This window comes from Aaosphaeria arxii (assembly GCF_010015735.1).
Source record: "Aaosphaeria arxii CBS 175.79 unplaced genomic scaffold BU24scaffold_6, whole genome shotgun sequence".
In the NCBI taxonomy this organism is placed as follows: Eukaryota; Fungi; Ascomycota; class Dothideomycetes; order Pleosporales; genus Aaosphaeria; species Aaosphaeria arxii.
The window spans coordinates 1,536,743-1,559,048 of record NW_022983479.1 but is presented as its reverse complement, the minus strand read 5'-3'; the positions used below and the strand labels follow the sequence as shown (position 1 = coordinate 1,559,048).

General features: G+C 50.2%; 7 protein-coding genes across 7 annotated transcripts; 3 read left to right on the top strand and 4 right to left on the bottom strand.

Annotated features, from left to right (window-relative positions):
* Positions 1-114: 114 nt before the first annotated feature.
* On the top strand, positions 115-2,726 carry BU24DRAFT_241935 (S-adenosyl-L-methionine-dependent methyltransferase). Its single transcript, XM_033522287.1, has 4 exons — positions 115-632; positions 743-1,229; positions 1,291-2,042; positions 2,148-2,726. Exons 1-4 carry the CDS (start codon positions 531-533, stop codon positions 2,328-2,330), a joined length of 1,524 nt encoding a protein of 507 aa, XP_033381970.1. The 5' UTR covers positions 115-530; the 3' UTR covers positions 2,331-2,726.
* A 185-nt stretch (positions 2,727-2,911) lies between these two features.
* BU24DRAFT_442624 (putative phosphomannomutase) lies at positions 2,912-4,303 on the bottom strand. The gene is made up of 3 exons (XM_033530539.1): positions 4,012-4,303; positions 3,630-3,877; positions 2,912-3,561 (listed from the first exon to the last, which is right to left on the bottom strand). Exons 1-3 carry the CDS (start codon positions 4,111-4,113, stop codon positions 3,105-3,107), a joined length of 807 nt encoding a protein of 268 aa, XP_033381969.1. The 5' UTR covers positions 4,114-4,303; the 3' UTR covers positions 2,912-3,104.
* A 5,020-nt stretch (positions 4,304-9,323) lies between these two features.
* BU24DRAFT_241880 (uncharacterized protein) lies at positions 9,324-11,257 on the bottom strand. Its single transcript, XM_033522286.1, has 2 exons — positions 10,978-11,257; positions 9,324-10,926 (listed from the first exon to the last, which is right to left on the bottom strand). Exons 1-2 carry the CDS (start codon positions 11,048-11,050, stop codon positions 9,374-9,376), a joined length of 1,626 nt encoding a protein of 541 aa, XP_033381968.1. The 5' UTR covers positions 11,051-11,257; the 3' UTR covers positions 9,324-9,373.
* Positions 11,258-13,396: 2,139 nt separating this feature from the next.
* BU24DRAFT_241872 (carbohydrate-binding module family 1 protein) lies at positions 13,397-15,245 on the top strand. Its single transcript, XM_033522285.1, has 2 exons — positions 13,397-14,106; positions 14,199-15,245. Exons 1-2 carry the CDS (start codon positions 13,492-13,494, stop codon positions 15,114-15,116), a joined length of 1,533 nt encoding a protein of 510 aa, XP_033381967.1. The 5' UTR covers positions 13,397-13,491; the 3' UTR covers positions 15,117-15,245.
* A 51-nt stretch (positions 15,246-15,296) lies between these two features.
* BU24DRAFT_424626 (uncharacterized protein) lies at positions 15,297-17,143 on the bottom strand. Its single transcript, XM_033528554.1, has 2 exons — positions 17,012-17,143; positions 15,297-16,884 (listed from the first exon to the last, which is right to left on the bottom strand). Exon 2 carries the CDS (start codon positions 16,831-16,833, stop codon positions 15,343-15,345), a length of 1,491 nt encoding a protein of 496 aa, XP_033381966.1. The 5' UTR covers positions 16,834-16,884; positions 17,012-17,143; the 3' UTR covers positions 15,297-15,342.
* A 198-nt stretch (positions 17,144-17,341) lies between these two features.
* On the bottom strand, positions 17,342-18,745 carry BU24DRAFT_424625 (uncharacterized protein). Its single transcript, XM_033528553.1, has 2 exons — positions 18,105-18,745; positions 17,342-18,052 (listed from the first exon to the last, which is right to left on the bottom strand). Exons 1-2 carry the CDS (start codon positions 18,359-18,361, stop codon positions 17,581-17,583), a joined length of 729 nt encoding a protein of 242 aa, XP_033381965.1. The 5' UTR covers positions 18,362-18,745; the 3' UTR covers positions 17,342-17,580.
* Positions 18,746-19,133: 388 nt separating this feature from the next.
* BU24DRAFT_241849 (uncharacterized protein) lies at positions 19,134-21,418 on the top strand. Its single transcript, XM_033522284.1, has 2 exons — positions 19,134-19,724; positions 19,776-21,418. The coding sequence occupies exons 1-2, from the start codon at positions 19,224-19,226 to the stop codon at positions 21,261-21,263; spliced, it is 1,989 nt and encodes a 662-aa protein (XP_033381964.1). The 5' UTR covers positions 19,134-19,223; the 3' UTR covers positions 21,264-21,418.
* Positions 21,419-22,306: the final 888 nt, after the last annotated feature.

Below are 22,306 nucleotides of genomic sequence, written 5' to 3'. Positions count from 1 at the left end.
TAGGGTAAGTACGAGTAGCTGGACCTCCGGTAGCTGATCGACCGCTGAGGTTTTGATGACTGAGCTACACAGGCGTGCTTGAATGTGTACGTATAATTGTCAACACTTCTCAGGGTCCAGGACTGAGATGTACAATACAGAACAGAATAGGACATAGTTGCATACGAGTATGTTTGTGTTCTTCAACCCCTGAATTCGCCAACCAATGCACCGCCTATCACATGCCGCATCACGTCTGTTCGTTATCTAGCGTACACACTCCCACCGCAGATGTATGGATCTAGACTGTTTCAAGTCACAGTCCAGTCCCCCTTACAGTAAAGACAGCAACGCGGCAACAGTTATTGTATGTGTATCGTTCGAAGCAATCAGGGGAGCTATGTTCGCTTAATTACGTGTCTGAGCGGGACACACCGTCTCCGCTTGGCAAACCACCCTCCCACTCCGCACTCAACATCTCCACGAACACAATACAACTCTCGCTCCCTGCCAAAAAATTCTCTCGACAGAATTGACTTCCTGTAGGCATCATGAGCGCCTCCAATTCTGGAAGTGAGTTCGAGTTCATCGACACTCCTCCGGCCCCGTCCCCAACGGTGCCAAAGTTCGATTGTGGTGTCAGGACCACTTCGGTACGTGCTCAACTATTTTCCGATCCCCTACCCCGCGAACATTTATATCACATATCGAGCCATTGAGCTCTACAACAAAGGATAACGTTGCTGATATTCTGTTTATACAGTACCCAACCATTCCCAATGCTCCCCTCCCATCCGATAGCAATGGATCCGACTCCTTCTCCAACACGCTCCTTATCTCTCTCCTCACCCTCATCCCCGCCTGGATAACCTACCAATTGGGCGGTGGTTTCAAGACTTGGATCTTCTTCTGCTTGATCTTGGATCTCCCTATCCTCGCAGCGTTCTGGATCGTCACCTCCGAGTACTTGCCCCGCAAGAACGAGAAGGCCAAGCTCCCCGGCAAGCCCATCGAGCACTACTTGAAGTTCAAGAAGCAGGAGGACCGCGACCAGTACAATGGAAAGGCCAAGATCCCCATGGAGACTTTCTACGAGAAGTACTTCGATGGCGATGTTGAGTTCGTCGGTGATGCTTTGGACGTCCTCGAGCTTCGCCACGACTGGTGCAACTTCAGGTTCACTTTTGGTCTTATCAAGCATTTCCTCTTCGGCATGATTCCTGAGCTCATCATGCACACCAGGTCTCAAGGTGCGATTCTTTCCTTTTCGATTTCGAAGCTCAATTGATCAAATTACTGACGGATACACAGATGAGGAGCAGGTCCAAGAGCACTACGACCGCGGTGACGACTTCTACGCCTGGTTCCTCGGACGGCCCATGATCTACACCTCTGGTATCATTTCCGACATCAACCGCGAGGAGTCTCTCGACGAGCTCCAGAACAACAAAATGGCCGTCGTGTGCGAGAAGATCAGCCTCGAGAAGGGCGAGCGCATGTTGGACATTGGCTGCGGATGGGGAACTCTCGCTCGTTTCGCTTCGGTCCACTACGACGCCCACGTCACCGGTATCACTCTCGGCCGCAACCAGACTGCCTGGGGCAACAACGGCCTGAGGAAGGCCGGCATCGAGGAGGACCAGTCCAAGATTCTCTGCATGGATTACCGTGACATCCCCGTTCCCCAGGGCCGCTACAACAAGATTACCTGCCTCGAGATGGCCGAGCACGTCGGTGTCCGCCACTTCGGCGGTTTCCTCCGCCAGGTGCACGACATGCTCGACGACGACGGTGTCTTCTTCCTCCAGATCGCCGGTCTCCGCAAGGCATGGCAGTTCGAGGATCTCACCTGGGGTCTTTTCATGAACAAGTACGTCTTCCCCGGCGCCGACGCCTCCACTCCTCTCGGCTGGGTCGTCGACAAGCTCGAGGGCGCTGGCTTTGAGGTCAAGATGGTCGACACCATCGGCGTCCACTACTCCGCCACTCTCTGGCGCTGGTACCGCAACTGGCTCGGTAACAAGGAGAAGGTCACCGCCAAGTACGGTGCCCGCTGGTATAGAGTAAGTCATTCCAACCTCCTTACTCACTCCCCCCTTCCTTTCTTTAGTTTCCCCAAAACACACCCCATCACACATAACTCGAATCTAACCACACCAACCAAATAGATCTGGGAGTTCTTCCTCGCCTACTCGACCATCGCCTCCCGCCAGGGCTCCGCAACCTGCTTCCAGATCACGCTCGTCAAGAACATCAACTCGACCCACCGCGTCGAGGGCATCAACACGCAGTACAGTCTGGCTGGCGCCCTCGCCTCCGCAAAGGCCAAGATCACCCGCAAGAACAAATAGACGCATGCTCTACCTATGTACGCAGCTTTTGCGTCTGAGAATGCGTGTGGCTTGCGTGACGTCCTCGCCCTGGGGGTGAGATAGGCGGAATATGACCGTCCTCATTCTAGCCTTGACTAAGTAAAACATGAAAGGGCACGTAGAAGACGAACGAAGAAAAGAAAAGAAAAGAGGGAAAAGAAGCGGAAACATTCAAGGTGGTTGGTAAATCGACACGAAAAGTCGTCAACTAACAGCGAAGACATCCCGCATAGCAATTATTACTATTACTGTTACTGTAAACGACTATTTTTCAACATGTATGCATTGATTCCCCGTGCAACGGGGTGCGCCATGAACTACATTTGAGAAAAAGTAGCTATGAGATAGAGAAATTTATATTTATTGTTCAACGAATTGCCATGCATTATTTTGGTAGTTTTCGAATGCGTGAACAGTGCAAATAGTGACAAGGGGAGGGTACATGTGTGCTGAGCATGTCAAAATGACGTGACATTGAGATTGATTATGGATCTCACTTCAATTTCTTTTTCCACGTAGCATTCAAGGGGATGGAGGTACTCAATCGTAAGACAGTAGGTATGTATGTAGGACTCGAATCCAGCGTGTATATTTCATTTTTCATATCATGATGGCAGCAGCATTCTGTTCAAGAATCGTCAAAAAAAGAGCTCAAAGTATGCATCCATCGCCCGCCCGCCATGCAAATCCCATCGATGATCTCTATGCCATGCCATATATGCCTTACATCCTCACTTCCCTCGGCCGTCCGAGCTAGAAGAAAAGCTCCTTAAGCTGCTTAATCGTATCCTCGGGCCCGTCGACCTTATGTCCGATCGTCCTGTCGTCGCTGTAAATCTCCCAGTCGTTGCCGCCCTCGTACGCCTTGTCGCCGAAGAAATGCACAGTCGTGTACTCGACGCCGCCCTCGCGCGCCTTCTCGGCCTCGACGTGTCGCAGGCAGTAGGTCTTGTCCCAGCCGGTGGGGAAGACGTCGAAGGAGATCATGCCTCCGATGGAGTAGGTGAGGCCGAAGTCAGGGAACTTCTCCCTGAGGGCGGACACGAAGGTCGTGCGGATGTTGTGCTGCTTGTCGTAGGCTTCGAAGGCGGCGCGCTCGGCGTTCGTGGCGTTACGGCCGACGGGGGACACGTTGATCATGCCGTTGCGGAACTCGACGAAGGTGCCGCGCTTGAAGGGAAGGTCGATGTCGGCGATGTAGTGGAGGATGCTGGGGGGATTGCGTTAGTAGATTGCCCTGGTGAAGGGAAGGTCCTTGGTAGCAAGTGTTAAACGTACAACTTGACGAGCTCCTTGTACTTCTCCTCGCCGATCCACTCGATGAAGCTGTTGCCCTTCAAGGGCTCGCCCAGGCGGTAGGCGGTAAGACCGTTCTCTGCGAAGCAGAAGTCGAAGAGCGAGGTGACGTTCACGTCGGAGGAGCCCAGCTGCTCTTGCTGCTTGGAGAAGTCGGAGCCACCAACGTAGCCGATGGCGACCTTGTGACGGAGCTCAGAGAGGAGCTGAAGCATCTCGGGGGTGGCATGCTGGAGGGAGAGTTGTTAGCTTTGGTATTGGTGTAGGATTCGACAGTGAGAGAGAGCTTCGAGGTGCAGTTGTAGATAGAAATTTGTCGAGTATTTATATGGATACTCGATAGAAGGGAGGAAGGCAAACATACTCGGCGGGCGGGTGTAAGAGTCTCGTCGACGTCGAAGAGGACAATTGTGTTCTTGATAGGACGCTGATCCAGCGGGGGGTAGACGGCAGTTGCGACAGCCATCTTGACGAGTATCTGGGGGTATAGGGAAAGAAGAGGATAGGATGAACAAATTATAAGCTCTCAAAGCTTTCAATTGGGGGTATAGAACAGCAAGGGAGTAGATTGAATGGTTGATCGAGGGAGGTGTTGTAGCAGTAGTAGTGGTCAGTAGCACGGGGAAAGGAACACGACCATGTATTATTATTTTTGGAGGGGCAGAGTAGAGTAGAGCGAGGGAGGGGGGGAAGACAAGCCGACGGGGGTGAGTGGGTGGACACAGCAGGGTTCCTTTTTCAGGGGTCCAGCCAGTCACAGGTACACCCTCACATCCACCGAACTCCAGACTATCACACCGCCAGATCTCCGCATCTTCAAACTATCATCCTTTTTGACTGTGTATTTTCTTTTTAGCTGTTGCACTTGCAGATGTTTTTACTGAGGCTAATCCCCATGTGCATCAATGTGAACTCGTTCGATTCATACTTACCTTTGTCCCAATGATAGTGCTGAATCAATCATCTCCCAGGTAACATCTTGAACTCAAACTGTCCCTCCTCCGGTCAATCTGGCATTATCGAAAAACCCCTCTCAGAAGTCCAGCTACGGGAAACATGACATGTAAGATGAATCATTTGACACTCGATTCGAAAAAGGAATACCCACCCAGGTAGTAATCAATACGTGGCTGTCTTTGTCCGTAGAATCTGTCCTGTGTCGCATGTAACGCCTCAAGCCCTCGCTCTATTGCCCAATGTGGTATCGCGTCCGGAAATGCTCCTTTGACGACATGTCAACATCAACATCACTTTATTATTATGAAGAATCAAGGATGGACCATGGATACCATGTAATTGGAAATCAATCTCGGCATTTGTATCTGTGATTTCGAACCTCTCATGACCCTCTCTGTGCACAGGGAAAAATGGAGTGACGTCAACCTATCACAGCGCGCTTTCCCTCCTCCAATTCACGGCCTCATCCTGTGCCGTGCCTATCACAGCGCGCTCCCCCAGCTCATCTCCTTCACTTACATTCATGTATACTCGTCACCACAGTGCCTCATTGGTGAAAAAATGCAAAAAAAAGAATGTCCACCTGTGTCCCTGTCCTGACACTATGCATTGCATTGTAAAGTGAATGAATACAGTACTGTGATCCTATCTACTGCTCCAGCTGCTCGGCAGACATCAGACAGACACAAAACCAAAAGATCAGAGCAAAAAAAATAAAAGAGCAAAAAAAAAAGCAAAAAAAGAATGGTTCCTCCGCTTGTGTCCCTGTCTCGAACCCCCGCTCCATCGTGTAGTAAAAGGCAATGCTGGGGAAACTATCTACTATATTTACCTTTGTTGTTTTGTGTTGTTTTGTGATAGCTGAGCTATTGCTCCGGTATTCCTGCCCCGGGCTGGCTATTGGATGTAAGGCATTCAAAATAAAAGGCATTATATAGGGCGTTGAATGAGGCTGGAGGGTAAAGGGGACCTAGCGTAGGAGAGGGCAAACAGCAGTGGGAGTCACATGTGAGGGTATTAGGCAGGCACGTGGGGCTGGAGCTCAAGGCGAGTGTGTAGGAGGCATGTGTTTGAGCGCGCAGTGTGTGAGCTCAGCGTGTCAACAGTAGCTGTTCCTTCACTGAGATACTGTGCTAGAGCCTTCTGAAGCTATACACATCGATCACTTGGGCAGTCACAGCGTCCGAGGATACTATCTTGGTGTCTGTTGCTATGCATCGCATTGAGGATGCAATATGAAGCTTCAGTGCGCACTCCAGTGAGTGCCCTTTCCATCACATCTTCCTGGCAGAGCATCCCAGGGCGGCACGCAGGTTTGGTCTCGACACCAGTGACACTGAGACACCTCCATCACCAAGGCAAGTCGGAAGGAGGACTGAGATGCAATGCGCTCACCCAGAACCCAAACACCCTGGACCTTTCTCCAATAGCACTCTTCAGTGTTTGCAGTACCTTTGACTCTACTGACTTGACACATCACAGCCCAACACGATGTGTTCGAAAGACTTCAGCTGCACCTACCTACAACACGCTCTGCGCCTTCAGAGCGCGCCTTCAAGCAAACGCATCCTTGACAGATAGTGCGCTGTGTTCCCAATAACGCGCCGTGTTCCGAATGACACGCGTACACTTACACCTCCAAACCGCCCAGAACAGTGCAACCTAGTGCCCAACTCTTTGACCTTACTGTACCCTTATGTATTCCCAGCTTCTCTTACAGTGTCGAGCATGGCGACACAGGCAAGTTCGCAGCAACCGGTCATGTCCTCAGAGACACTACCGTGTTTTCGAGGTCTCGGGCGTCACTGTCGCATCGATCGAATTTCGGAAGTGTTTCCAGTTTGCCTGCTGTATGGCATGATGGCCCATGTCCAAGGGCTTACATGTAGAGCACCAGGTATCTCAGTAACATACCAGATGTCCTGGAGTTGGCAGGCGGGGTTCGAAAGCACCTCTCCTTGTCCACACTGCGCTTACATTCCGAAAGGATATCTGTCCTTCATCATGAGCTTTGCTCGTCACATCACATCGGCGCTTCCCTCAGACCGGGCACCGCATACCCTCGAATCTACTATCCAGAGTCACAGTCACCTCACATAAGAATACGCACATCACAGGCATTTAGAGAGGGTCAACAAGTTAGCAACCAATCGAAAAGCGATATATTTCAACTGTAACGCTCAAAAAACAAAAAAAGAAGTAGCATACATGGCCACAACAGTATTCCTCCGTCTCCTTGCCACAAGCTCTGTTAAGTTACGGCAGAACCCAGCGCCCCATGAAGCGTTCCTGGGATCGGTTGTACACCATGAAGCACTTTGCTGCGCGCGTTGCACCAGCTCGATGTGTTGTACTTCTCCGAGAGTAGCATTTACGAGAATGCTTGTGTGTTTGAGCCTCCATCGCATGATTCTCGAAATTGGTTTTGAGAGCAAAAACCCATTGCTGAGTTCTACTACAAGGATGTGGCCCCTGATATACATGTTTTCCTGTACTTGTTCGCTTGTTTGAAGCGAAGAGAAAGGTTGAAGAATTGTTGATTTTCTTTCCCAGAGTTTCTCATAGATCGACTGTGCTCAGGTTTTTGGGTAGGCACACGAACAGAAAGGTTGAAGAATCATTGTTTTTCTTCCCCAGAAAGTTTCTCATCGATTGACTTTGTCCAAGTCTTTTCGCAGGTGCGCGAACAAAAAGGTTGAAGAATCGTCGTTTTCCTTCTGCAGAAAGTTTCTCATGGGGGTAACATATACTGAACTCCAAAACTTTTGGATGTACCTGCAGTAGTCCCAAGATCCTCCAGACATGAATTGCTCTCCTGCCATTCTCGATGTTGTAGAACCTAGGGAAGAACTCGACGAGCTTATCGCACTCCTGTTGCTGGTTGTCGGGAATTAAGATTCCACAAGCCACTTCCGCCACGCCATGTGGCGAATCTTCTTCCTTTGTTTCGAGACCCACTTCTTCGAATGAACTTTTGATATCTCCAGGTCCAGAACATGACAACATGGAAATGAACATTTTCATATATCTTGTCCACGCATATTGTTGGTGCTGGCCGATTTTGTTGAGTTTTGATATCTCCAGGTCCACAACATGAGAACATGGCGAGCCAACGTTTGGAGTGTTCGAGTTTCGTTTTTTCGGCTGTATGGCGCATTTTTCGAAAATTTCATATCCGTTCTCTGTAAACTTTTATGACCGAGTCCAGAAAGGTCATATCCAATTCATCTCATTGGTTTGTTCGAGCATGAAACGATCGCCCGAAGGGTCAGGGAACATTTGGCGTTGCCTGTCGTGTTTTCCGGATCCAAAGCATTTGTGAGAGAAGAATTGGAGAGGGCCTTCCCTACATACGTCTTGGGGAACATGGTTCCTGGGACGAAAGTTTTTCCCCACATTGGGTAGGGGAGGGTTATTTTTTCGGAGCATGGAGAGGAGCCTGAAGCTTCGAAATGTTCTATGTGTCTACCCCTGAAGACACATCGGTTCCCATGTAGAAGGCTTTTCCCCACATTGGGTAGGGGAGGGTCACTTTCCGGAGCATACCGCGACAAAATGCGGAATGTGTCCACCCCCGAAGACACATAATTGCATCTCTGAAGGGGTTTGTTGTTTGGGGTGAAAATTTCTTCCGGCAACATCTTCATGTGAAAGTTTGATGCGATCAGGTCCGAGGACACATGATGAAGGGCTTCTGCCGTGAGGGGCGAAAATTCCAAAGGCGCAACATGTTGGCCATGAATGCGCCTTTGGATCAAGTTTTTTTCGATTTTTGGTGATAAGATCGAATTTCCCTCCAGCTTCTCTCGAGAAAAGTTTCACATTTCAGGGCCAGCAGAAACATCATAGGTTTCGAAAGTTTTGTTGCCGAGAGGAGAAAAGGCGGAAGAATTGTTTCGGCAGGAGCAGGGCCAAAGGAGACAGAGCAGGGCATGGTGTTGACCAAAGGGGAGTTTATGGTCAAAGGACAGCCATGATATAGAACAGACAAGTCTTTCGATGTGGAAGAGTTGTGGTGAGGTGTAGAGGAAAAGAAGAAGCAGCCCTGGAAGGGGATTTGGGGTGCCTAAATACCTGAGGGATTGGGTACGTGCACACTTCGAAGTGACAGTGATTGACTCTTCTACTCATGTGACCCTCTGAGTGCGTTATGACCAGGTGACAAGCAGTGAATGTGGGTGCTCGTGCGTATGACAATCGGTCGATTTGCTCACCATTCACCTAAACCGCTTGGCTGGGTCGCGTTTGCTACTACTGGATTCGGAGAGCAATGCGTACGACCTATTAGTCTGTGACAAACTGTCATGGTTGATACTACTGCATGACTGCTCTTTTTGTATATAGAAGGAGTCACTGAGTCGAACATTACATCATAGGGGTCACAACGCTTCCAGAGCAATTCACTCGAGTCCAAGATAGCAAACAATATGGGTCACAACACAATCCCAACAGATCTCGATAATACTGTCAGATAACGTCATGAGAGGGTCACAGCGCAACCAGGGCAGTCCATTCACGATCCAGATAGCAAACGATACAGATCACGGCACAGTCAATGCTGGTCTCGAGGATGTCAAGATATGATACTGTAAGAGGGTCACGGCACGCAATCCGGGCAAGTCTTCAACATCAAGATAGCAAACGAAGTGGGTCACAGCGCAGCTATTGAAGGTCCCAACTATGCCATCATAGGGTTGCAATAGCGTGCACGGGATGTATCAAGGGAACAAGATGCAATTACTATGAACATAGATGTCCGGGGTATCCTCTCAAACAAGTAATACAAACAGGAGGGGCACTATGCATGCGACCCATGATGCTCTGACAAGGCTGCCACTACCCTCGAATGTTGACTCCGTTGGCCGTGGACCTCCTTGAGAAGAGCCACCTCCTTGGGTGTCTGTAGGTGTGGAGAGTACAGTCGTTGACCCTTCAACAATCACAGTCTGTCCAATCGTCGCTGTACTCGTCCCACTAATGATGTATGCAGGAATACTCGTTGACACGCCGTTGATTGTAGTTGGAATCCAGGTGGCTACTGCAGGGGGTGCAGCAAGAACTGTCGTTTGCCCTGATACTGTCACGGTATCGCCAAGATTGGCTGTACTGGTTCCATTGATGATGTAGACCGGCACAGCAGTTGGCACGCCGTTGATAGTAGTCGTGATCGATGTGAACACAGTCGGCGGCGGTGTAAGTACAGTCGGAGTGCCATCCAGTGTGACAGTCTGGCCTATCGTTGCAATCGACGAAGATCCCGGAATCACAAATGCAGGAATCGTCGTTGACTGATCTGCTATCACAGTTGGAATCATTGTGAAGACTGGCGTCGATGGGTCACGGGGTCTCCCTGCAGTAGGAGTCACGGCGGGAATCGGTGTAATTATGTCGGGAGGTGGTTGGCCTCGAATGCTGGATTGGCCGCCGATGTTCGAAACCGCACTCTGGAATATGTTCCCTGTAGCTACTGATACTGGATCCTCGAAACCTGAAACAGTTGACTGTACGCGGGGAATGTCGATAGTTTTGTCCGGCCCTGTCGGCCTGGTTGGCTCTTCCCATCCCGTTGCACTAGATTCGACATGGCCAATACCAACAGAGTGTATCTCGGTGTATACTGTAGAAGTTACAGTGACGTATTTAGCAGCTTCGAACTTGGTTGGAGTCGGCTTGTGTGACATCGACTCGCAGAAGGAGAAAGCAGACTCCGACGGAAAATTCTGGTCAAAGAACTTCTTATCAGGTTGTTCTTCAACAGGGACCCAGAGTGGTTGATGGTCATAACCAAAAGGATCGTTCTCATCTACTTTGACCTCTGGGATAGGGTACGTCGGCCATTCGAATAAAGGAACATTGGATGCTTCTGGACCTGCAGTCGCGCAAGCAGGTGATAGTGATTTATCATGTGTTTGGAGGACACCCTCCCACTGATACTCGGTAGAATAAGTCATCCATGGCGTCGGGTATGTGATGGGAGTCCAGAAGATCTCGCCATCTGGAAGAGGCGTTGCTATAGTCAGTACAGCAGTGCCCTGTTCATTGTATCCACGTTCGTAGAGTTGATACTCGGATGGAACGATGCTGTATATCAACTCTGTAGAGGGAGGCAGTGTAATATTCCCAGAAGCCCTTATAATGACCATTTCAATCGCAGCAGTAATCTTGGTAGTGTATATGATCTGAGTCGTTGGGATCCATGATATAGCAGAGAGCTGAGGGTAATAAACCGAGCACTGATTCTCGCAAGGCAGTGCAGTGACAGTGGGCGTTGCCGTTGTTGTATTCTGGATCGGGAATACCGGTGTAACGACTGGTGTAGCTACTATGGCTTCTGTCAGAGACAAATCTTTCCTGAAAGGGGCGCAAATAATACCCTGGCGTTGTGCAGAAGCTGTAGTAGCGCACGCGCCCACTACAACCCCTAAAACATAGCTTCGTAACTTCATCGCGAGTATCGCGAATGCACCTAGAGCAAGCGCTGTCGAAGTAACGATAAACACGAGTAGCGAGCGTGTGAAGTCGGCTTAAGCATGATGGCAACAGATCGGGCGGTGGATGGCGTTATGAAGGGGCTTTTTTGGGCCAGAGACGACGTAGGATTGGAAGGTGAGTTCCAACGCGCCATCGCAACCCTCGTATCCAAGCTTCAGCTCCTATGTATAGAGAATTGGCGTCGCGTGGCTTCGGAAGAATGCATGTCACCGCGGGGTCGTACCGCAGTATGGGGCATGTCCATTTCGTATCAATGTTGGACTTGAAAAGCTTCATGTTTCCCTCCAACCTGAACTCTATTCGGTCGTTTTCAACCCCATTCCTATCCTCTTTTCTTTGACGAAGAACGTGCAAAATGCAGCTCGACAATGAACATGCCTGAGGGCTCGAGCACGGTCTGGCCGAATGGTGGCGCACAACGACAAGGTCGACTCTTGACGAAAAAGGAAGATGGACAAAGATTCGCAAGGGTTGTGCTGGCTGATTGGACGATCGGGGAGATCAAGGGACGGGAGGCAGCAATGAATGCGAATTTGGGGGCCACGCAAGAAATACCAAGTCTTGGGATTTCTAACTGGCCATGAAGTTGCACATCACGTGCTCTTCAGTAAGAACGGTGACGAGTCTCAACTTCATCGAGGTTCCATGGTGATGATATGAACAAGTGTCGAGACGTTGGTGCCGGGAGATGTGTGAAGTCTCGTTCGTGTGGCTGATGCATGACGGTGGACAATGTCAACCATCGTCCCAGGGCTGATGCTATTCCGGGTAACCAAGGCCAATAGTACGTCACCCATCAACCATCAATATATTCTTAATTAACTGACCACCTCCTAACCAGGTAAATAACTTCCTGCAGAGCGCCAACCGAGCTACATAGCTACTGATCATAGCCAATACCTTTCTGCGCTGTTGGCATTTTATGTTCTCCTTACACATGAACTGTCTGGCCTACCATGCCATCGTCAGGCTACCAAGCTCCATGTACTGCCCACAACCACTTCCGTTCTTAATCTGGACACCTGGTTTCCCTCGCTTCCCCGGATCCCAACTACATACTGCCGGTGCACATTGTTCCTCGAATGACAGAAGTATCCCCTATACCAAGAATGCAGCGGTCCTACCTGACATCGCAACAAGCCTCTCGAGGACCCACCGTAATAGATACTAATGCTTCATTATTCTTGGCTCTCCAACAGCGACCGTGCATCAATATACCTCTGTGTACACAGCTACAAAGTCACGAGCAGGATTATCACTCTCGAGGTGTTCAACATCTCGGCTGAGCGATGGGGTACGACGGCCATAATTGAGTATTGTGATGAAAGGTAAAGCGGTGCTGTGTTGATAGAAACAAGGGCGTATCAGTATCAATATACATCTTCCAAACGGTACGAGTTGCCTTGAGACACTTCGACCTGCATTACTGCATTGCTGCATTTGCTTGGACCTAGCCTTCCGACCCGGTTACTTCGTCCTGGCTTGCATAGCTACTTCCTGGCGAAGTACTGTCACGAGGCCACATGTTACTGGATGTACCTGTACATGCACTCTAGTCAGGGTGTGCATGTGTAGGCCTAGATGCTACTATATTGCAACCTTGTTGGTCTAGCTTCGGCTCTCAGCCTGATCCGGTTTGGAAGACACGATACTGATAGCCTAGGCGAGCTTGCTTCATATTGCTGAACTTGCTTCAGATGTTCCCTCTTTGTATGCTCTCCGACTTGCATACCTCTTTTTTGAGATACCTCTTACACTGAGAACTATAACTTGCTGACGTTAGACAGTTGAACGTAGGACGACTAGTTGTTCTCAATGTATCTACAACTATGCATCAAATCTCAATTGCCTGCGCCAATTGTCCAGCACCTGACAGACCTCGGCCGTTCTGCGTAGCTCTCCATGAGTTAATCTATTTCAACCCGCCACCTCGGAAACAGCTATAAGAATGGAAGCATTTATTGTAGTACAGCATGTTCGGTGCAGGGAAGAAGCTAGAGCCTCCTTATATTACCCTCTACTATTATCACAAAGAGCTCGCGGAGTGTCGATCCGCATCTTGAACTTCTTGGGGAAAGCTTCAGGCCTTGGTGTTCGCGCCTGGAGTGGACTATGAAGGTTCCGGAACCGTAATAGATTGCAAGATGTGCACACTGAGGATAACATCGCGAACCTCTCCTGAGGAGCGCCGGGGAACCTGCTCATCGAAGCCGAGTATCATTCCATGACCGGAATACGAAGCCGTTGGAAATGAAGCCTCTTGATATCAGTCGAAACCTAAGGTTGAGGATATCACCATGGCCTCGAGGTGAGATGTATAAAGCAGGACCTCATTCCGATCATCATCGTCTTCATCTCATCATCATCAAGCATCTCGAGTCTGCAGTCCTCCATCATGTTTGCTAAAGCCGCTCTCTTCTCCTCGCTCCTTGCGATCGGAGCATCAGCTCAGAAGGTAGCCACTCTGACTACTGAGACACATCCTAGCCTTCCCATCCAAGAGTGCACCTCTGCTGGCTCTTGCAAGTCTCTCTCGACCACCGTGACTCTCGATGCCAACTGGCGCTGGTTGCACACAACCACCGGCTACGACAACTGCTACACTGGCAACTCCTGGAACACCACGCTCTGCCCTGATGGCAAGACTTGCGCCAACAACTGTGCTCTCGATGGCGCCGACTACTCTGGCACCTACGGTGTCACTGCCTCCGGCGGTGCCCTCACCCTCAAGTTCGTCACTCAGGGTAGCTTCAGCAAGAACATTGGCTCTCGACTTTACCTCATGGCCTCCGATACCAAGTACCAAATGTTCAAGTTGCTGAACAAGGAGTTCACTTTCGACGTCGATGTCAGCAAGCTTCCCTGTGGCCTCAACGGTGCCTTGTACCTTGTTGAGATGGACGAGGATGGTGGATTGGGCCGATTCTCCACCAACAAGGCTGGTGCTAAGTACGGAACTGGATACTGCGACACTCAGTGTCCTCATGACATCAAGTTCATCAACGGCGAGGTACGTCTGCTCCCCCCTCAAACCCTTCAACCCCCCTATTCCACCTTCCCATCTGCTCCTCAATCCAAATTGCAAACTAACGCATCACACAGGCCAACGTAGAAGGCTGGAACCCGTCCCCCAACGATGCCAACGCCGGCTCCGGCAAATACGGCTCCTGCTGCCACGAGATGGACATCTGGGAAGCCAACAGCATCTCCACCGCCTACACGCCCCACGTCTGCTCCGTGAACGGACAAGTCCGCTGCTCCGGCACCGACTGCGGCGACGGCGACCAGCGCTACTCCGGCATCTGCGACAAGGACGGCTGCGACTTCAACAGCTACCGCATGGGCGACAAGTCCTTCTACGGCCCGGGCGCCAAAGTCGACACGAAGAAGCCCTTCACCGTCGTCACCCAATTCATCACGTCGGACGGCACCGACACGGGCAAGCTCTCCGAGATCCGCCGCCTCTACGTGCAGAACGGCGTCGTCGTCAAGAACAGCGTCAGCGCCGTCTCCGGCGTCACTGCCTCCTCGTCTATCACTGATAACTTCTGCAAGGAGCAGAAGACCGCGTTTGGCGATAACAACGCGTTCGCGAAGCTCGGCGGCTTGTCTGCCATGGGCGGCGCTATCGGCCGCGGCATGGTGCTCGCGCTGTCCGTCTGGGACGACCATGCTGTCAATATGCTCTGGCTTGACTCTACGTTCCCGACTGACAAGGACCCGGCTGCCCCTGGTGTTGCTAGGGGCACTTGCCCGACTGATTCCGGCAAGCCTGAGGTTGTCGAGGTCGAGAACGCGGATTCGAGTGTCATCTACTCGAATATCAAGTTCGGTGCTATCGACAGCACGTACAAGGCTGGCGGCGGCACGACTCCTCCCCCTGAGAACCCGGGAACGCCAGGTACTGGTGGAACGGCGAACAAGTATGAGCAGTGTGGTGGTATGAACTGGACTGGTCCTACGGCTTGCAAGGACAGCACCTGCAAGAAGGTCAACGACTGGTATAGCCAGTGCTTGTAAGGGAGGCACGCGTAGCTAGGCTAGAGATTCGATGTTGAGTTTGTTCTACTTGTATATAGTTGGTTCAGGGTGTTATTGAGGTTACAGAGAGTAGAAGTGAATTTGATTTTGAAGCAATTGAATTTTTGAATCGAACTTCAGGGGTATATCGTGTACAGTCTATATACAATCAAGCAAGCACTGGAAGGCCCACACATCTAAGCAACCGACCAAAATTCTGTGCTTCTCAAGGTGCCCAGCGTAGGCGTTGGTGTAGGTGTGCCTTGAAGTCTACAGGGTTTTCAGGAATATCAGGTACACACTTCCATGAGCATCCTTGCCTTTTAAAAGGCAACTCACTTGCAAGGTAGTACCACACCTCCAACCACTCAGTTGCAGCGACCACAAAGTTGCGACCGCAAATGGTACATTTCTTGAGCGGATTGTGAAAGCGCCGTTGGTTTTCCCTTGCTTTGTCGAGGAAAAACTCTACGCTGGCAGGTAGAGAACGAGCAGCCTCGAGGAGAAAGAGTTCAACGTCCGAAGGAGTGAGATGTTCGAGACTTTTCACCATGGATGCAGAGAGTAGTGGTGTGCATCCAGATGGTGGTCGGAAATTGCTGGCTGGTGGACCGACTCTTCTACCATGCAAGTAGACGCTGAAGATACACTCCTCAGCGGCAGATTGGGGAAGTTTTGGAGAGCCTGGCAGGAGTTCACCGTACTGGTTGTAGAACGAGACCTCGGTGTTGCCGATGTGATAAGCCTTCAAGTTTGGCTCCACGGTCCCCAAAGGCAGTTGCTTCCTGCGCAATATGCGTATCACGCGTGCGGCCTCACCAACGTTCAGAGTGTCGAGGAGATTACTGAAGTTGGCCTCATTGAATCCAGCTAAAGTAGGCACATACACGCCATCAAATTCCTGATTGCGTGCTGAAGCCAACTTTCGGCACAAGCTTCGGATTGATTCTTGCGCTTTGGGTAGGGTGGGAAGGTCACAACCATTCACCCGTATCGACTGCAGGCTGCCGTGTCTCGCCATATCTACCAGCTCAAAGGGAAGTGAAGTAAGTGGATTTAGTGAGAGATCAAGGGTCGTAAGATTGCGAAGCTTGTTGATCTGTGGAGGCAGCTCACGTATGCTGTTCTCGCGCAGGGTGAGCGCCACAAGATTTTCGACGGCAAAGAGCTCCGCGTGCGGGAATTGGAGGTTGTTTTCTTTTAGGCTCACGAAGAGTCTGGGGACCATGGTGCGGAATTGACCTTCGTCCGGAAGCTCGGTGTCTGGGTTTTGGGGTGGAACAATGACTTGGTTGAGAGCTGCGATACGGGCTATATGTTTGTCCTCGAGATGCCGTCTGCTTAAGTCGTAGAGCGTGTCATTATGGTTGACTCCTTCCATAAGATGGGCAACCATGGCTTCCTCGACTGGGTCCATGATTGTATCTTTCACCTTGGTCTCCTCCTGCGCCATTTCAGAATCGTCACTCAGGAGCCAAACTCCAGAGTCGAAATTGCGGGTGAACCTCGATTTTTTGGATATAATCAAAGGCGGCGGTTCTTCTGTCTCGTACCAGGGACCTACGCGCTTTCGCTTGAATCGTGGCGATATATAATTAGTTGCGTCTTCGCCGTCGAAGGGGTCGTCGCTGGAGAAGAGGGGCGGTTCGCTGGAAGTTGGAGAGGGCGCGTCGTGGATGGGGGGAAGCGGCGGGGAGCTCGGAAATAGAGGGGCCATTGTGAGGGCTTTAGCGAGGCAATGCCCAGTAATCGCAAGTAAAGGTGTTCACTGAAAGGGGTGATAGTTAGTCCGGCTGTGTGAAGGTGAAGGCGTGAAGGGTGAGAGTTGTGAGGTGAGAGGATGAGTGAATGGATATTAGAGGAAAGCGGAAGGCGGGCACGCGTTGTGATGATACCTCGTAGTAAAAAGAACGCGAAACAACCCTGACCTGAATAAGGCCGATCGGACTTCCCCACTCGATTACTGGTGAGACTAACTCAGTGTGGTATAGAAGTACGAGGCACTGTGATTAACGAAGTATGTAATGACTCTATTACGAGTAATGGTCAGTTGGTTGGTTGTTTCATACAAGTTCGGAGAGGAGAAGAGTTCTGTTCTCGTCTCTTTCGTCATTTCCAGGGTCTCGTGCATATCAAACGCCGAGGAACAACATTGGATGACGCGCACTGACTGCGGATCCACGTGAGCTTCAGAAAGTATCCGAATCGCGTCCTTCTAGACCGAACCCCTTAGTTCCTCGGTTTTGTCTGTTCTTATTATTTCAGGTATATACAATTACTGTCACATATATCCTTCGTTCTATGTCTGGCCGTCAACCTTTTTGGAAGATGCAATGCTGGATATACATAACTAAACACATCAAACAGGAACGAACATGTAACCCCCGAAAAACAGTACTGTGCCCCTGAACAGGATGCATCTCCTGCAACTAGACGCCCCAAAAAGATGATAAACTACAGAACATTACAACCCAGCCAGTCGCCGGATAGCAACATTCGGCAACAATCTACCTTCCATTTGAAGATCCTTCCCTTTCAACGGCTTCCCCTGACTCATTGCTAGTTCTGTCAAAACCTTTCCCAAGGACCGGGTTGGTGTCATCATAGATTTGTATACTGCATCTATGGGTGCCAACAGCATCTTCTTGTATAACGCCTGGTGCGGCATAAACTTATGAATCTCGGGATGGTGCCTCCAATCGACTGCGCCAGGTCGGGCATTGTACACATTCAGATTCGGTGTCTGCTTCCCCAAGTCGAACAATGCTTGCTCTATTTGCCCTTTCACTCTGCCAAAGATAGGTGTAGTTATTCCTGGTGACTGTGTTGCGCCTTCGCCTGATACGTATACGAAGGTAAAAGGCGACTCCGGATGTAGCGTGCTGAACGCCTTTGCAGCAGCTAGGGGGTAATCGTGGGTAATTTGGAAGTATTCCCTAGGTTATCTCCGTCAACGTATGTACTCTTATCACCACGAGAGATACCTACTCTTTGTTGACATCATTCTGCGAGACGCCTTGTGCCCAGACTACACCTTGCGCATCTTTCAATTGCTCGAGTAGCTCGGTCGGATAGCTCTTGTAGTCCTTGTGTATGATGACCTTTGCCTTGTCTTCGTGTCCTTCGACCATCGCGACGGGCCTTCTACTGAGTATCGAGATTCGTGTGATTGCCTCTGTTTTCAGCATGACTTCGAGTGTCCCGGCTCCAACCAGGCCGGTAGCTCCGGTGAGAATGAGATGCATGTTGCCGATTGATTGTGTAAAGTGTCAAAGTTGAAGAAAATGGAATAATCCAGGGATAACAGAGATATTTAACTCTTAAGAAGGCATTTTGCACACCGACTGATAGTCTAAATATAATGGGCCAACGTATCTGACATTTTCAGCTCCGAGCAATGACGTCGGACGAAAGACGCTTATGGCCGGGTCAGCACCAGAGGGTTGGAGCGCTTTTGGTGCGAGGGATGAAGGATCGCATGTCTAGACAGAGTGAGGACGGAGATAGCGTTGAGGCAGCGCACAGTTTGGCAGTGTAGTTGGAGGTAAGGGAGAACATATGTTAAGAAAAATTCCGGAGCGTACGTACGTATGTTACAGGTAGCGACGAGTAGACATACAGCCTACAGGCATAGGGCTATTGGTGGTGTTGCTGCATCGCCCTGCACTTCCGTTGCTATCGATAAGCGATGCATTCTGAGCTTGAGCTTTGAGCACTCCGAGGGGAGGCGTTCTGCTCCGCCTACGGGCACGACCGTTCGGGTAGAACATTCCCAGTGGCGATATCCATTTAAAAGATCTCGCTTCGAACCTCTGCCTCCTCGACGACAGATGATAATGAGAGATGGCTGGTTTCCGGGTTTATCTTTGACCCCTGGCGATCTTCGTTCGCCTGGGAGGATCACCGTTGCATGCCAACCGACCTAATAATACCCGGCCAAATACTGGTTTTTTGCCCCGAAGGTGGCATTGCTTTAAGATGACTTCCTTGAACTATCTCGTTGCTCTGTGTTCGTCTCGTCTCATTGCATTTGTTTTCTTCTAACACTCACTTTGTAGCGCATCGTTCGTTTTGTTTCATTTGTTCAACGTCTCTAATCCAGTCACCATGTCTATTATCTCAAGCGCACTTAGCAATGGCTACATCGTCTCGACAATCCTAGAACATCTTTCAAACATGAAGTACAAGGTCCGAAGACAGCAGGCTCCGGAGCTACCGGTTGAACTTCTCGAATTCCGACCAACGCTTATTCCCTCAATTCTTGTTAATCAACTCTGGGCTGACGAAGGCATATCAATACTTTGGAAACGCTATCCCTATCTTCCGGCATTGCATCTTATAGAACCTACACGGAGGCAGTACTATGCTTCCAAAATTCAACACCTTTTCTACAGAAGCCTGATATCAGAAAAGCAAGAGACTACTCTCGACTTCTTGAACACACTCAATTGGTCAAACTTGAAGACTTTGGAATTGGAGATTGACCTTTCCGCCGACAGAGCTCAATTTAGTGCGCTTTTACATCCAAGTCTCGAACATCTCGAGCTCTCGGGCACTCAGAGTGGGACTTCATCAGAGCTTGCGTCCTCTGTGCTTCCCTCCTTGTTTGTAAGTTGCCACATAAGAAGACGTCTCCTGGTATCGAGCTGACAGAACCAGTCGTCACTTCAGCAAATAACAGGCGTTCGATTCGGGGCTGGCTTTATCTCTGAAGAACATCCCGTCCACGCCAGTGTCTTGAACGATATTCTAGATTCCCTCCCATCTATCAGCACAGTCGAAGTGAAGTCTTCACGATTTGTAGCTCTCGACGAGCTGTTCTCTCTTCTGACTCGACGTCCGGGACTCGAGGGACTTGAAATCGACCTCGAGCCAGGTCTTACCTTATTGCCTCTGTTTTCCGGTCCAAATGCTGTTCCGTCGCCATTTCAAGACTTAAGAAGACTGAACATTATGTGCTACCCGGAAATCGCACTCGCTATCCTCCCTCATCTGGCCCTGTTGGAGGACCTTCAGCTTGACATCTGTCGAGACCCGACACTTGAAGCTCACCAGGCCGACAGTACGGTTGTAGAAGAGATCCTCGCAAAAGTCTCGAGGCTCTCGCGACTGAAGATAGGGGTCGGCACACTTTCTATGGATTTCCCTTCAGATTCATCCTTTCCCTTGCTGTGCGGAACAACGCTACGCGAACTTGCGAAACGATGTCCGGATCTTGTCAAATTGAACCTCTTTGCGCTTGATCCATCGTATATCGATGGGTCCAATATCTCAAGTGAGGAGTTCGACTCGTTTTGCCAACTTGCTCCACAGTTACACCATTTCACCCTAAAGCTGCATCCTGGTACTGCATCTACCTTGGAAGACACTGCTCTGCAAAGCCTGAGTAAACATTGCCCGGAACTCGAGGTAATCCGACTCAGCATCCCACTCAAATTACCCAGTCTTCCAGCCTCCGGACAACTTCCACAGATCCTAATCAGCGAGCCGGGAACACCAGCCACCGACAACAATAACCAGGGCGATACAACTCCCCAAACCCCAACAGGAAGCACCTCTAGCGCATATTTCAGCTTCAACGAAATCGTCGACTACCCCGAGGGCAGCAACCCCCAACCCCTCTTCCCAACCTTAACCCACCTCGCCCTCGCCCGCCCCGAAAGCGTCCTCTCCTCCGCCGAAGACGAATACACCCCACCACGCGACTCCCACCCCAGCATCCTCGCCGCCGAGCTTCAAGAGAACCTCGTTCGCTCATGGGCGCAACCCCTCCTGACACATTTCCCTCGGCTCGAGATCCTCGAAGTGTGGGGAGACTGGACGGGCACGGAGATCGAATCGCTGAACTACTTTCTCCCTACGCAGGAGCTTTTGGCGACGACTTGGGAGTTTCTGAGCGGTGTTGAGCAGGATTTGTGGGCGAACGGGGAAGAGGAGGAGGAGTATGAAGGGGACGAGTGGCGGGCGTACAATAGTGGGGATGATTGGGATGCTGCAGCTTCGTTGAATGAGATGGTGCTGGATGATGCTACGATTACGAATGTTGATTATGATGCTGAGCCTGAGGGCTGTGTTACGCCTGTTCGAACAGTTGAAGGAGATGGCTATTTCGATGAGAGAGTTGTCCAGTCTGGCAGCGCTGCATGATCGTCTTTACTTGTGGCATCTCCGGACAACAGAAAGTCAAAAGTACATATCGGTACAGTACAGGACGTTTCCCAAACAAAAGAACTATCCTTTAAATGTCCTAGGGAGCATTGCAACGATGACACCACGCTCGCTCGTTCGATTTATTTACGAAAACATATCCACCTCAACAACACACGAACAGACTGAAGACGGCCGTCCAGCAGGCCTGGACCGTACACACGCACTCAATTTCCGGTTTTCCTTCACGCATACAAGAGGCTTTATCCCAGTGCGGGGATGTAATAAATGAAGGGGAGGATGTAATGGATCAAGTAAACTTCTTGGGCTGAAGGGTTTTTGAAGTACTGAGAAATAAGGAAGAAATCATGATATATGTACACAATAGGTCAATGAAGAAAATAATTGTTGAAGAATGAAATTGACTTCGCCCTTGCAATCACGATTGAAATTAGGGAATTGAGTAATTATGCGATAAAGAAATAATACGCGGGGGAGAGTTATGTTCAATAATTGAGATCTCATATGGATGAAATGAACAGTGAATGACAGAGACGAAAGATGAATTACTACAATGCAGAACCTCTGGAAAATTGTAATGTATATTCACAACTGGCCAACAATTCTGCGACGATTCCGTGATGTATCTATGCATTATACTCCCTCATAACATTCCAAAATATCAACCAGGGATTGCCTCCAATATGCAAGTCATCGCCTCAAATTATCCTCCGACACCACCACCCCTAGTCCCGGTACTCTTTCCCCTCAAGGCATACTACAGCTTACGACTTCATCTCCCCATCCCAAGCAACCACCCCAGAGCTCTTTTTCCCGCGCATTATGCCTCCATCGGCTTAAGCCCACCGATGTTTTGGACTCCAAACACCTACCCGGTCCGATTCGCTGTTCTGCGTTTCATCCGACTTGCAACATCCCGTTGCCAATCAGTACACGGCATGGGTCTACGGGTAATAATCCACCTTTGACTCGTACTGTTTTGAGGGTATTGCCGGGCAGTCCTGTCATACCGTATATCGCAA